The following is a 15,460-nucleotide window of genomic DNA, read 5'->3' as shown; positions in this document are numbered from 1 at the left end:
GAATGAGCTGAACGTTTTGATATATGAATGGTTGAAGTAGCTGAAAAAATGCAGAAGGAGATAGGTGCCGAAAAACGTACGGAATAGGGAAAGAATAATAAGAAAGAGAAACAGGAAAACAATGGTGTGAATGCTTAATAGCATTCACACAATGAGTGTAACAAGAATAAAACTACAAGTAAATGTTTGTCTTTATTTTATAAATTTGCAAAAACCCTAATTACTTTATAACAAAACTTATTAAGAAATCTTTGTTAAGGTGTCTGACAAACAATAAATTGTCTAAAAACACAATTAGTACAATTTGTGACTACTGTCTCAAAATACCAGGTTGACATTTAAACAAGTTTTGCTTTAATCTAAAAGTTTATATTAAATAGTAAAGCATTTTAATGAGACACAGTGTTTAACATGAAAAATAATCATTTTACTTAACAAATGCTGAAATTTTTTTTAATGGTGCAAATTGTTTTAATTTTTATGATTTCTTTAGCATACCTTCAGCTATTTTAGCCATTCAGGTATCAAAACATTTAGTATTTAAGGACATTAGGGCTATGATTTTTTTTGTAACTTTTATACTTTTTGAAATATATGACTGTAATTAAAATTATTTTTGTCATTGAAATGCATTCAGGTGTTTTCAAAATCTCTGTACTCTTTGAAATCTAATTCAGTGTTCTTGCTTTGTTTGTGTTTCCTTATTCTTCCTTTTGCCTCTATGCATTGTATTTGTTTTTTATGGTCTATTTTTGCCTCTTAACATGTTATTTTTGCGTTATAGTCTTCTTATACATCCTTCTTGGTTTTTTATTCATTCTTTTTGCTTACTTAAACATCATGCTTTTAATGTATCTTTCTGTCTTTTTATGTCTTTTGTGGTCTTATGTATCATATTTTCATTTTATGTCTTTATCTTTATATGCATCCTTTTAGTGTTTATATGATTTTATGCTTCCTTTGTTTCTTTTTTGTCTCCTTATACTTTTTCTTTGTCTTATTTTCTTTTTCATTCTGCATTTTCTTTTAAAAGGCAGATTTTTTTGTTACTTTTGGTAGATTTATATTTTTATTTTGGTTATTAGATGATTTTTTGTCTCCTTTGTGTCTCTTTTAGATCAGTAAGCTCCAGTTGCAGACAGTCAAAGATCACTTTCAGGCGTTCCTCAACGGAGAAACACAGATTGTGGCTGACGAGGCTTTTATCAATGCTGTCCAGAGCTATTATGAGGTGAGTTTATTTCCTTCCAGCACAACAAAACATTTTAATGATTTCAAACCCTAACATAAGAAAAATAGCTGATCAACCACTGGATAAAATTTAATGACACTCTTAGAAAGTACTCATGGGTAATTCAGTGCCTTGAAAAAGTACATCCTCTTGGATGTTCTCTGCTTTTATTGCTGCCATGATCACCCAAATCGGTCTTTTTTTTACAAAAAATATTTAAAAAACCCTTCAGTGTCAAAGTGAAACTAAATTTCTACAGCGCAATACCAATTAAATAAAAATGTTTGATATAAAGTAAGTAATAACATAAATATTTAAATAAATATTCACCCCTTTAAAAAGACTGTCCTAATTCAACTCAGAGAAAAGATTATTGGATAGTACAAGTCAGGGGATGGACACAGATAGATTTCCATGGCCCTAAACATCCCTAAGAGTTCTGTTAAATCCATCATCAGGAGATGGAAGGTATATGGATTATGTAAATCTACCAAGAGCAGGTCGTCCTCACAAACTGAGTGACTGTGCAACAAGGAGAATAGTGAGAGGGTCCACCAAGGCACCTGTGAGCTCTCTGAAGGAGGTTCAAGCTTCAGTATGGAGCTAAATTGGGGCCAAATATTTTGTTAATTTGAAAAAAATAATTTCAATCGAAAACTAAAATTTGGAATTGAAAACTTGAGTTTTAGGCCAAAACTTGAAAAATTCAATCATGTATTCAAACTAAAAATAAGTGTGCCAATTTATTTTTCAGTTTAAATAAAATATTGATTTAATTCTGGAAATATTTTGAATAAATTAATAATTTTTATTTTTCAGTTTTTCATATTTTGATATTTGGGAACTTTTTTTTTCAATTCAGTTTTTAGGATCAAGGCTTTTTTTTCAGCTTCAAATCTTTTTTTTTCCCACTTTCACATCTATTTTTTACTTTCAGATCAGTTTTCCTCAGTTTCAGACTTTTGGCCCCGATTTTGCGTAGGGGGCGTGGTTTCAGCTGAGATGGGGCGTGGACTCATGACTGACAGTCTAACAAAGAAGGAAGGAGACTCGTGTCACTCATGTTGCCTTCAGGAAACGTAGGTCCTGCGAGAACTGTGGCTCAACGCTTTCTATCCACCACATGCATGTGATTGGCAGTAGACCAACTAATGCCAGTGACTAGTTCACCTTACAAAACTGTTTTGGACAATACGTGGCACCATTAACATTATGCAAGCAACAAACTTTGCCAGTTTGTGGATTTCAGCAGCAACACTTTAATAATTGACCTCTCTCACTTATGCATATGACTCTGAATGCACCGTTGTATTCACTGGCTATAGCATCCGCACCGCCAATGCAACCTGCTGGAATCAGTGCACAGGTAAGGAATGTGAAAAATATGAGCCTTTTTGAATAGTTTCAACAACTGGGGTCCAGGTGACGAGCTGGGTAGAGCCAACCCTTTCAGCCAGGTCATGTTATGTAGTCCTGTGGACCATAACTCGACCGTGGCTGCAGTCGCACAGAGCCTCATAAACATCATAACACACAACATCGCTCAGGGACAGTATATATAATATATTAACTCCTTAAATTACTTAAAATGAACTTGGACAATAAAATTGAATCTAAAACCAGGCCATCTCTTGGTCCACAGAGGATGATGCCTGTTCCTGTGTCCTGCTTGTTCTTGCTGTCCCTGAGAGATGCTGTGTGTTATGATCTTCATAAGGCCTGTGCAGCTGCACACATGGTCCAGTTATGGTCCACAGGACTACATAACATGACCTGGCTGGAAGGTTTGACTCTGCCCCAGCTCGTCAATCGGACCCCAGTTGTTGAAACAAAAAAAAAAACTGATCTGAAAGTAAAAAAATAGATCTGAAAGTGGAAAAAAGATTTGAAGCTGGAAAAAAATAAGTTTTGATCCTAAAAACATGAAAAGAAAAGTCTTCAAATATCAAAATATGGAAAAGTGAAAAATAAAAATTAATAATTTCTTCAAAATATTTACAGAATTAAATCAATGATTTATTTAAACTAAAAAAAAAAAATTAGCACACTTATTTTTAATTTGAATACATGATTGAATTTTTCAAGTTTTGGCCTAAAACTCAAGTTTTCAATTCCCAATTTTAGTTTTTTGATTGAAATTATTTTTTTCAAATTAACAAAATATTTGGCCTCAATCCATACTTCAGCAGGTGAGATAGGAGGGACTGTACATATAACAACTGTTGCCCAGGTTCTTCACCAGTCTGAGTTTTATTGGGGAGTAGCAAAGAGAAAATCACTGTTTAAGAAAACTCAGATTAAAGCTTGACATGAGTCTCTAAACAACCTACATGAACTGTAGTTAATAAGTACAGTAAAAACATGTACCATGTAATCACAAATACAGTAAGTATACAAAAACAGTAAGTTTATGTGAGTGTTTTGGAGGCAGATAATGTTCATTAGATTTTCTCGTCCAAAACTAGCAGAATTATGCTGTCTCAGTTTCAGCAGTGTATTCTAGTGTATCTCTGCAGCGCCTCTAAAAAGTTTATAAAGAAGAGGCTAGATGGGGTCCACTGTTAATCCTGGGGTGGCACATCAAAACCAAAACCCACAATAGAATTCTAGGAGGTTTATTATGCTGTTAGCAAAGAGAAAGATACCCTATTGATCCCATGAGGGAAATTAGTTTGTAACAGCATAGGGTGTTCAAAAAAATACTGCAGTATGGGAGTTGTAAATTGCCTTCTATTATAAGCCAATTTCAGTTTTTTATTCTACAGTTGATATTACAGAAAACAGCACACAGTCACTACTCAGCTCAATGATGTTTGTCTCTCTTCACTGAAACTTACATTCATAATTGAAACTAGCATTCCTTGAAAGAATGCATATCGCCCACTGCCTTGTATGCAGTTGTAGATGTATGTTATAGCCAATGATTACTTTTTAAGAGTTTCAATAAAATGTGTCCACTATTTTGCTAACAGACAGAATATGCTTAAAAGTCTGTCTGGTTAGGGGAACTTTTGAGAGGGCCAGCAAAATTAAATGGCTACCAATCATTTTCTTAGCTGAAGAATTGGTCAAAAATTGTGGATAAAAAGTGCGAAACTACAGTTGAAACCTCATATTTATATATGCTTTATAAAAAATAAATTTTTTCCTCATGGTTTGACATTAAATCAGATTAAACCTTTCCTGTTTTAAATCAGTTAGGGTTACCAAGATTATTTCTATTTGCCAAATGCCCGAATAATGAGAAAGAAAATATTTGACTTAGGTCAAATGTTCTGGGTTTCCTTCCACAAGTTTCTCACAATAGTTTGCTGGAATTCCTCCTCCTGCCAGAACTATGCCGTCTATTTTGTGAAGTGCACCAGTCCCTCCTGCAGAACAATACTCTTAGGCTTGGAAGCTTCCTCCTATTTTCTCTAGATGGTCATTTTGGCCTAGGAGTTCAATTTTATCACACCACAGGACATGTCTCCAAACTTTAAGGTCTTTGTCCCTGTGTGCATTTGCAATCTGTGATTTGTTTTTTTTATGTTGCTTTCGATATAATGCTCTTCCTTGCCACAACATCCCTTGCCCCAATGGCACATCTCTCCTGGATCAACTTAACACCTTCTCTTGCTTTGAGGAGGACTACAAGCAGGCAGAGGACACATTGTTGACACCATCAGAACATGACTAGTAGCAGTCCTTCAGCAGCCTCAAATACTGCAGGTCCTGCACAGCACCAACACCACCAAAGCACTAATGGAGTGCCAAGGAGAGTCCTGAAATCATGTGCCAATTAGCTTGCTGCAGTATTCACAACCATCTTCAATCGCTCGCTGCAGCAAGCCACAGTCTCTACCTGCCTGAAAACTGCCACCACAGTTCTGAATGATTACCAGCCTAGGGCCCTGACTCCTGGTACAGACTCGGCAGATCCACAAATGATGTCAACTCCATAGGCCTGCACAGGTAGAGCGAGTTAAATATTTAAAGTTCCTCTGACTACACATCTCAGAGGACCCGAGCTGGAAGGTAAACACCACCAAATCATCTAAAAAGCACATTCCCATGGTGTTTAAACTTGTGCATAATTGTTTGAACAGTAGAATGTGGCACCTTCAGTCATCTGGAAATTGTATCCAAGCACAAACTCGAGTTGTAGTCATTGACAGTTTTCTTGCTGATATCTTGGGTGTTTTCTTTTGATTTCCCCATGATGCTCCACAAAGAAGCAGCATGTTTGAGGTGGGCTTTAAGATTTATCCACAGATGTCCCTCCAGTTAACTCAGATGTTGTCGATTAACCTGTCAGAAGCTCCCAAAGCCATGATATCATGGTAAATACTAAATGGCCTGCACTTGTGTAGTGGTTTATCTAGTCCAAGGACCCCAAAGTGCTTTACACTACATTCAGGAATGTGGCTGTATGTTAGAAATGGCCCTTCGGTTCCTTCCAGGTGATAAAGACTCAGAGAGGAGGACGGCTGCTGCAGGGCGGCCAGGATGTGTGACGAGAAGCAGTACCGGATAAGTAAGCCTCTCGGTAGGATCTCTCGAAGGGATGACTTCTGGCTTCTGGAAAAAGATACATGCGTATTCATAGACGGCTCTCCTGAGGAAACATCAAGTTTACTAGGACTTACAGGAAACAATTGAAAGCACAGGAGGGCTGAGAGTTACCGTGCATAAGTAACACTCCAGCAGAGTGTGGCTGGCATCTGCCTTATCATATTCACCTCCTGTGATGAGGCTGACGATCTGCAGGTGCATAAGCGCCTGTCAGTGCCAGTCCCTGACCCCAACGACGGGAGGCGACGATTCTACGGACCGTGTAGGCAGAGTGCCCGTCAATGTCTTGGGCGGGAGGAGGGGGCTCGGAAGGAGGGAACAAGGTGCTGGAATGAACCGGCTTAATCTGGGTAACGTGAAAAGTGGGGAGGCTCGAGGGTAACTGAAGGCGAACAGTAGTGGGCTGAAGGAAGTTTCCTGAGGGAAATCAGATGCCAAGTCTTGGAAAAACTATCAATGATAGTGAATATGGTGGTCATACCTTGAGAAGTGGGGAGTCCCGTGACAAAATCAATGGCTATATGGGACCAAGGGCATCTAGGAATCTCAAGAAGGTGGAGAAGACCTGAGGACAGTTGATTGCTGGATTTCTTTTGTGCATAGGTGGGGCAGGCTTGAACATATTCTTTGACATCTCTATGAATACAGGGCCACCAAAATTTGCGGGTAATGAAACCAGTGGTCCAACTGGAACCAGGATGACAGGAAAACCTTGAAGTATGGGACCAGTGGATGACTTGGGAACGGACAGTCGATGAGACATAGGTGGTGGTCAGAGGCTGGGGTCTGGGTTCGGGTTTCCTTAATAAGGCTTGGTTAACTATTTCCTCTATTTTCCACGTGTCTGAACCAATGATGCAACTGGACTGCAAGATGGTCGTGGGTTCTGGTGGGGTATTGTTGGAAGAGAGCTGGCGGGACAGAGCATCAGGCTTGACGTTTTTGGACCCAGGACAGTAGGAAATGGATAGATTAAATCTAGATAAGAATAGGAAACAGCGGGACTGTCTAGGGTTGAGACGTTTAGCGGACTGGACGTATGAAAGGTTCTTGTGATCTGTCCAAACCAGCACTGGATGTTCTGCACCCTCCAACCAATGTCGCCACTCCTCCAGAGCTAGCTTGATAGCAAGCAGTTCCTTGTCTCCCACACCATAATTTTGTTTGTGGGGTGTTAACCACCTGGAAAAAAACCCACAAGGGTGAGTCTTATTGTCTGAATCTTCTCGCTGGGAGAGTACAGCCCCTACCCCCAAGTCAGAAGCAGCAACAGGCTGCAACAGAACAGGGGCTTGGGAAAATAGTCTCTTGAGCCTCTGAAAGGCCTCCTTGGCCTGGGAGGTTCGTCTCGGATGAATCTGCGATAGAAGTTGGCAAAGCCAAAAAAGCACTGGAGTTGTCTGCGGGTCTCTGAGGTAGTCCATTCTGTTACTGCCTTGATCTTGGCTGGGTCTACACGAGTCTGCCCGCCCTCAAAGATGTATCCATTAAAAGAAACATGATTTATGAAACTCACATTTTTCCGCCTTTACGTAGAGGCGGATCTGGAGGAGGCGCTGGAGAACAAGGCAAACATGCTGCTTATGTTCAGGGAGGGTCTTGGAAAAGATCAGAATGTCATCTAGGTAGACAAAAACAAAAGTATTCAAAAAAATCACGTAGAACTTCATTAATTGCAGCCTGAAAAACAGATGGAGCATTGCACAGGCCAAAAGGCATTACCAGGTACTCAAAGTGTCCAAGAGGAGTCTTGTAAGCGGTCTTCCACTCGTCCCCCTGGTGGATGCACACGAGGTGGTAGGCGTTGCAGAGGTCCAACTTAGTAAAAATCTGGGCTTCATGCAAGGGTACAAAAGCAGCAGAAATGAGTGGTAGTGGGTACCAGTTCTTGATAGTGACATGATTGAGTTCCCGGTAATCTATGCAGGGTCGAAGGGAACCATCCTTTTTGGAAACAAAGAAGAGCCCTGCTCCCAGAGGGGAAGGAGACAGGCGGATTATACCTGCATCTAGTGACTCATTAATGTAGCTCTCCATTGACTCCCGTTCTCAGTTAGAGATGTTATAAAGTCTACTGGTGGGTAATGGAGCCTCGGGAAGGAGGTTGATGGCACAGTCGTATGGGCGATGGGGTGGAAGTGAGGAGGCCTTACTCTTGTTAAACACCTGTTTCAGCTCCATGTACTTCTCAGGAACATTACTGAGGTCTTGGGAGTGAATGAAGAGCTCATTCCCTGGGCAAGAATGGACAGGTACGGCTGCTTGAAGGCAGGAGGAGAGGCAGCCCGGAGACCAAGCTTCTATCTCCTCACTGCTCCAATTGATGTGTGGATTGTGGGTCCTGAGCCAGTCAAAACCTAGAACCAAAATCGGTTGAGATGAGGAAAAAACAAAAAAGGATATCTGTTCATGATGGTTACTTGAGACTATGAGTTTTAGGGGCTTGGTTTGATGAGTAATACTAGAAAGAGGTTTACCATCCAAAGCAGTAACATGAAAGGATCTGTTTAATGGCAAGATGTCCAGGTTACATTGTTCCACTAGGGATTGAGCAATTAAAGACTGCTCACAACCAGAATCAACTAGGGCATTGAGTCGTATAGAGTCATTACCAAAGCAGAGGGCGGCTGGAAGAAGAAGTCAGGGATTGTTATGAGAGAGAACCTGGTCTGTCAGTCTCCCCGTGTCTACTGGTGGACTCCTCTGGGACCCTCTCCTTTATTCCAAGGGGACATGCAGCTATGAGGTGTCCATGGTCCCCACAGTAAAGACACAGACATGACTCCATTCTCCTCTGTTGTTCCTCAGGTGTTAATCGGGTTTGCCCGATCTGCATGGGTTCTGGTTCAGCGGGAACAAGTGGTCTGCTAGTGAGTGGAGTGGAAGTTAAAGGTGGTCTACAGATTAATCTCTCCCTTGCTCTCTCCCTCAGGTGGCCATCAATGCGAATTGTCAGAGTTATCAGTTCATCCAGATTCTGGGGTTCGTCCACTAGAACTAATTCATCTGTCACTGAACTATTTAGTTCATGAAAAAATGCACTCTTTTCAGCACCCGAGTCCCACCCTAGAGCTGCCGCATGCGGAACTCAATAGAAAAGTCTGCTACGGATTTCTGACCCTGCTTAAGCTTTCACAAACCTCGGGTTAAGGAGGTGGAATCAGAGTCTTGACCAAAAATCATCTTGAATTCATCTACAAATCCTTGGAAAGAAACACCAAAACTTGGGTAATCTTGGAAACGGGCCTCGGCCCATCATAATGCTCTGCCGGTGAGTAAGCCAACGACAAAGCTATCTTATTGTCATCATGGGGAAAGGCCTGAGGAGAGCTGTTAAATACTAGGCTGCACTGAAGGAGAAAACCCCTGCAATCACCCACATCACCTGCATATTTCTCTGGGGCAGGGGCAGTTACACCCCAACTGATGGGAACCTGAGGCGGAGGGGGTTGTGAAGGTGTGACGATGGCTCCCCCTTGTGGCTGAACCTTGTTGGTATGGTCTCAGGATAATAATGTCTGTACCATAGCCATCAGCTGTTCTGTTATCATCAGCTGTTCGGAGTATTTGCTGCCTGCTGTTCAGAGAGGGAACGAAGAACTGCTTCGTGGAACTGAGCTTGAGTGGTTAATTCGGTGATGTGTCACCTGAGAGTCTCTGTGGGGTCAGTCTGTTGGCCGGAGTGTTCTGTCATGGTCTTGTTTAGGCTTCTGACTCAAATACAGAGAAAAACTCCCAGGAGACACAGAACTCAGTGAAGTAAGTTTATTGTATGATGGTGTATATGTTAAGGAGGTAGTCAGGAACTGAGAAAGTGGCTCTGGGCTCGGGTCCTCTGAAAATATTTTCCAACAAAAACCTTCTTTAGTATGAAGGCAATGACGCTGCTGCTTTGCTTTTAGAACTCATCAATGTTTTTTCTCTGCTATTTTCTGTGTTCACAAGATGTTCTCCTGCTTCCTCCCCATGCAATAAAGAAGTAGTCTGTTTGTCTAACTAATACAGATTTAGGAATCAAATCAAATCAAAATTAAATCAAACTTTGTTTATAAAGTACCTTTTATTCAGCAGTGTGTAACACAAAGTGCTTTACAGCCAGCAAATAAAAGGTAAACATAAAAGAAAAGCAAAAAACAAGCGGACAAGAAGCACATACAAGATCATTTAACTCTCCTGTGGCCTTCGGGTCAATTTGACCCAAAGTTACAAGGGCTTCTCTACCTTTCGTTGTCTCTCTCTCTCTCTCAGCTGAGATATACCTAAAGTAACACTTGTCAATGCTCAGAATTACATTCTTTTTAAGAAGACCAGAGAGCAGAGTATTACAATAATTAATTCTGCAAGTGATAAAGGACTAAAATCTCTGTATTGGACTGACAGAGAAACAGTTGAACTCTGGCATTGTTTTGTAGATGATAAAATGCTGTCTTAGTGACTTTTTAAATGTGGTATCTGAAAGTTAAATTAAAATCAAAACTAATTTGAAGGTTTCTGATTTGATATGAAGGATTTATTGCAAGAACTCCAAATTTTACTTCACATTTCTCTTCTTGAGGATCAGTTCCAATTACTAAAACTTCTGTTCTGCTCACTGAGAAAAATGTCTGCCACCCATGACTTGATATCTAAAATGCAGCTAAAAAGGGCATTGACTGGCTGTGGGTTGTGAGGAGATACAGTGATAAAAAGCTGTGTGTCATCAGTATACCTATGACAATTGACCCTGGGCTTCCTGATGGCATTATCTGAAGGCATCATATATAGATTAAAAAGTGTGGAGCATTTACAACGTTTTCTAAATCTAGACTAAATTTCTGCAGGCAGACTTTTCTTAAAAAACATTGATACATTAACTGGCTAAAACACCAACATCATTAGATAACTAATAATTTGCATTTTGTAGTAAACTGTGTGACTCTATTGTATCATAATAGGAATATATTGATTGTAATTGCATTTGAATCTGGATCTGAATTGGATTTATGATCTGGACTTGTTTTTTCTTTTGTGAAGTGTCCTTGGATGACTTTTGTTGTGAATTGATACTATATAAATAAACTGAATTGAATTGATAAAGAAGATATTTTAAACAAAGACAGCTGACTTGGCCTATGGTACACACAATTTCTTAAAAATTTAATCATGTATGGATACTAAAAATGTGCACAATACACTTATTTCAAGGACTGTATTATACTGCTAAAGGAGGCAATGGTGGTAGTAGCAGACTGAGATTTATGACTAAAGCTCTCTGTTAGAAAATATTCTTTGTGGGTTCAAAGGTTAAGTAATGGGGCTTTGTGGTATCAGTCTGTCACTGAAGATCTTAACATGAGCAATGATATGCGTTGCTCATAATTCTAAATTTAACCGCTCCCTTCTGGAGCCAACGTTTCTGTTGATTCTGTTTCGCATGTTTCTTTATAATTTAAAGCTGATCTGATCTGTTGTTTCTAAACCTGACTGCAGATCTTCCTGAAAAGTGACCGAGTGTCCCGGATGGTACAGAGTGGTGGCTTCTCAGCCAGTGACTCTCGGGAGGTTTTTAAGAAGCACATAGAGAAGCGGGTGCGCAGCCTGCCTGAGATTGATGGCCTCAGCAAAGAGACAGTGCTGAGCTCCTGGATTGCTAAATTTGACACAATTTATCGAGGTGAAGAAGATCCCAGGAAGCATCAGCAGAGACTGACAGCAAGCGCCGCCTCTGAGCTCATCCTCAGCAAGGACCAGCTGTATGAGATGTTCCAGCAGATCCTGGGTGTAAAGAAGTTCGAGCACCAGCTCCTCTATAATGCCTGCCAGGTTAGTCTGTTTATCACATCTAATCCACTTATTTACTTTTAACCAAATACCTTTCTAGAAACATGCATGTGTCTTTTGATTAAACTGCAATTCTATTTAACTTTCTTCAGGTTAGCTTTAGATTGTCTTAGCCAGTGGTGTTCAATCCTGATCCTGGAAAGCCTCTACTCCGCATGTTTTCTATCTGTCCCTACACTTCAGCAGGTCTTCAAGTTCTGCAGAAGCCTGGTAATCATTAACTCACTCAAATCAAGTGTGTCAAAGCAGAAAAACAACTAAAGCATGCAGGATGCTGGTGTAGATTCTCAGTCATCCAGGCCATGGTAAATTCAAAAAAGTTAAAAAAAGGTCTCAGATTCCAGCTTTCAAAAACATATAATGGAGCTTTAGGCCTGATCCCCAGTCAGTTTCACTCCAATCAACACCTGCACTCATGTGACCAGAGTGGCCCATCAGTGAGTCAGACAAACAATGACCCTAACGAGCCTCCATTGTTAGGAGAGTGAGAACAATTTGCAAGCAATCCAGCTTACATCACATCTCAGCTTTAAAAGCTCAACTCCACACTCTCTACTTCTGAATTGAGAAAGCTCCTCGGATGAGAAGTGAAACATCTTCAACTACAGANATAGAAGTCCAGTTGTTTTTGTTTTTTAACTTTTTTGAATAAAGCATGCAGGATAGTGGCCCTTCAGGACCAGAACTGGATGCCATTACAAAGCAAATTCCAGTTTACTCCTAATGGGTCATTTCTAACTGGGCGTGACTGTTAATGACTAGTTGGTAAACAGCATTCGCAATAGAGTTTCTAAAATGTCTCAAAAAGAGCTGTAAAACACAGAGGTTTTACATTTTTGTTGCTTGAATTTTTAACATGTTCAAATATCTGAGCAGAGAATTTGTTGAGTTATTGTAGGGGTCTCTAACCCACCTCCAACATTTCTTAATTTAGTTTTCATAATTCTAAAGTGATAGATATATATATATATATATATATATATATATATATATATATATACATATATATGAGATAGAGAGACTTGCACAGAAGGTTTCTTAATGAAATAAAACATCTAAAGCTACAGCTTTGGATGTCCATGTTTAACCACTCAGGTAATAAAGTTAGGTACTAAAAGAATGAGTCCAAATCTGCCTATCTTCTTTCTAAACATGTATCCAAGTAGGTTGATCATAAATGCGGGGGAAGATGCTAATTTGGGTAAAAAGTCAAAATGGGTATAATGTGGGCAGAGGTGGGTAACAAAATAATGAGCATGGCCTAGAATACAGATTTCTAAGCAGTGCACATGAAAACAGGCCGTGATTTTCAAAAGTGATTGCTCAAAGCACATGGGTTGCTAGTTGCTTGGTCACAAACATTCAGTGAGACTGCAACAAACAAATTTACAGAACAGTTACAACTAAGTGAGATACTCTCTTTACCCCTACACTTACGCAGTGTGTGTGTTCATGCCAGGGGACTCAAGTGTCCCAGTTCTTTTTCTGACTTAGCAGGAGGGAAAAGAATACAACTGTCTGGCTATTCCAATGGAGATTTTTAAGGAGATCTTTTAAGTGAAGGGGTATAAACAACTCTAGCAAAAAACAAACAAACAAACAAACAAACAAACAAACAAACAAAAAAAAAAACAAATAAAATGTATCTTTTATTTATTTATTTATTTTTAATATCATCAACATTATAATGTTTAGTTTGGTGACAAACTAGAGTTGTCTAAATTGTTTAAAGACTCTAGTTGAGATTTAATTTGAGTTTTCTTCAACCGCGTTTTTCTGTTTGTCACTCTCCCATAAAGCCTAGACTAGTGAAGAAACTGGGTAACAGTTGCTGTATTTACAGTCTCTGTCATCTCAAATCTTACCTGCTGAACCTTGTACCTCCTCCAGAGTGCTCACAGGGGTCTTGGTGGTCTCTCTCACTATCCTCCTTCTTTACAGCCACTCAGTTTGTAAGGACAACCTGCTTTTGGTAGATTTATACATGTTCCATATTCATTCCATTTCTTTATGATAGATTTAACGGAATTCTTGGGAATGGTCAGGGCCTTGAAAATTCTTTTGCATCCATCCCCTGACTGAAACTTTTGGAGTCAGGTTGATTCAAGATGGCAGACACAGCTAAAATGGCTACAACTTTGTGAATCTTTCAGATGCTGAGTCAACATTCGATGTGGTAGTAGTTGAGTCATTCACAGTGGCGTGCACAGACATTTTGGGAGCAGGTGCTCAAGTAGAAAAAAAGGGCACTTTGTGTGATGCATAGAACCGCTCGCTGTCGTAGCAGTGTAAGATTTATTACGGGCACAGCTTAAACATCATCTATGTATACCTATTTAAAATTAATAGCCATATTCTGTCTGATGAATGTGTTTAATAATGTTGAACACTCTACAGGTTGGTTTCACGATAAAATCGGTAACAACAGTATAATGAAACATAAATGAGATAAATCAATGTTCTGCATGATATAGGATGATAGGATTAAAGATGCTGGATGACACTTTCTTCACAACAGTCCTACAATTTTGTACCCTGGGTAAGATTTTTGATTGCACTTACTGTATGCAGAAGATCAGAAGCCTATGTAAAAATACTTTTTGACTACAACATAATTTCCTATATTTACTGATGCCAAAGAAGGACACCTATATGTGTTAGTGGGTCCCTACAACGCAAACTGTCCTGTGTGGCGAATGTATATGCTTCTACATGTAGTTAGTGGCATATGAATTGTTACCCAGCTTATTTGGCCTTATATATTAAAATATTTATTAGTCAGAGACAAAAAGTCATAAGTAGTCAATGTTATCAGGGACCATTATAGAAATTTAAATACATATGTGATACATTTATTTATATTCTTCTTATTTAATGTAGCCTAAGAGCTACATTTTCGATTTTCTCCTGGCATCTGCTGGTGATATAAAACGTAGCAGGAAATTTGACATTGATATCAATTGACTGGCTCCATTTAGACAAGGCAAGTGAAGTTTTAACTTCTGCTGGTCATACGGGCAGTGCGGAGGTGAGGAGAGAAGCGTTGCACCATCGAGCGTGCCTCTGAGATCACATGTCTGCTTAGGGCGCAGCGTGTTCACGTTGAGAGAGGCACGCGGGCCATGTGTGGGGGAGGGGAGGAGAGGGAAGGGGGTTGTTGTAGTGCAAAAGCATAAAAGTGTGTGGCACTGGTAATAAAAGTTTTTAAATCTAGAAATGCTACCTTGGGCCACACACTAAAGCTACACTGTTAAAAATAAAATAAAAAATCATTAGGACACTTTTTTGGTTCAGGGGGAAAAGGGCAGGTGCTCTAGCACCACTTAGTGTCGTTCTGTGCACGTCCCTGGTCATTCACAACACCAACTCTAAGGCAGATCAGATTGCACGAGATAACATATGAGATTGTTTATATTTTTATTTTTAAGGTTCACCTAAAATGATATTAAATATATAATATATAATTCTATAATTTCTCAACAAAAGATTACTTTAGTCTAAAACTCTAGTGTAAAATGTGGCATATATATTTATATATGGCATATGTATTCTTTCAAGAAAAGCTAGAGCTTTAATTCTTTTGAATGCATTGTGAGCTTTTTTTTATAATCTTTAAATTTTCTGGGTGGATTTGTGGACTGTATTAAAACTTCCTGAACATCTGTGACTGCAGCAAAAACACTAATGGAGGATTAAACAGTAAGAGGTTTGATGACAGTAGGCTCTAATCCTAAAGAGCAGGGGTGGTCAATTCTGGTCCTCGCGGGCCACTATTCTGCATGTTTTCCTTGTTCCTCTGCTCCAACACACCTGATTTGAATCAATGGGTGATTAACAGGCTTCTGCAGAACAAGA

General features: G+C 39.5%; 1 protein-coding gene across 1 annotated transcript in view; it reads left to right on the top strand.

Annotated features, from left to right (window-relative positions):
* The window catches only part of cadpsa (Ca2+-dependent activator protein for secretion a), a 203,657-nt gene that overhangs the window by 59,008 nt on the left and 129,189 nt on the right, over positions 1-15,460 (top strand). Inside the window, 2 exon segments of the mRNA XM_037975313.1 lie at positions 1,118-1,231; positions 11,255-11,587. Of these exon segments, the coding sequence (XP_037831241.1) occupies positions 1,118-1,231; positions 11,255-11,587 (447 nt within the window).

The sequence above is a fragment of the Kryptolebias marmoratus genome, linkage group LG4, assembly GCF_001649575.2.
Source record: "Kryptolebias marmoratus isolate JLee-2015 linkage group LG4, ASM164957v2, whole genome shotgun sequence".
Lineage (NCBI taxonomy): Eukaryota > Metazoa > Chordata > Actinopteri > Cyprinodontiformes > Rivulidae > Kryptolebias > Kryptolebias marmoratus.
Note: the sequence above shows the minus strand (reverse complement) of the source record. Positions and strands in the feature narration are given on the sequence as shown.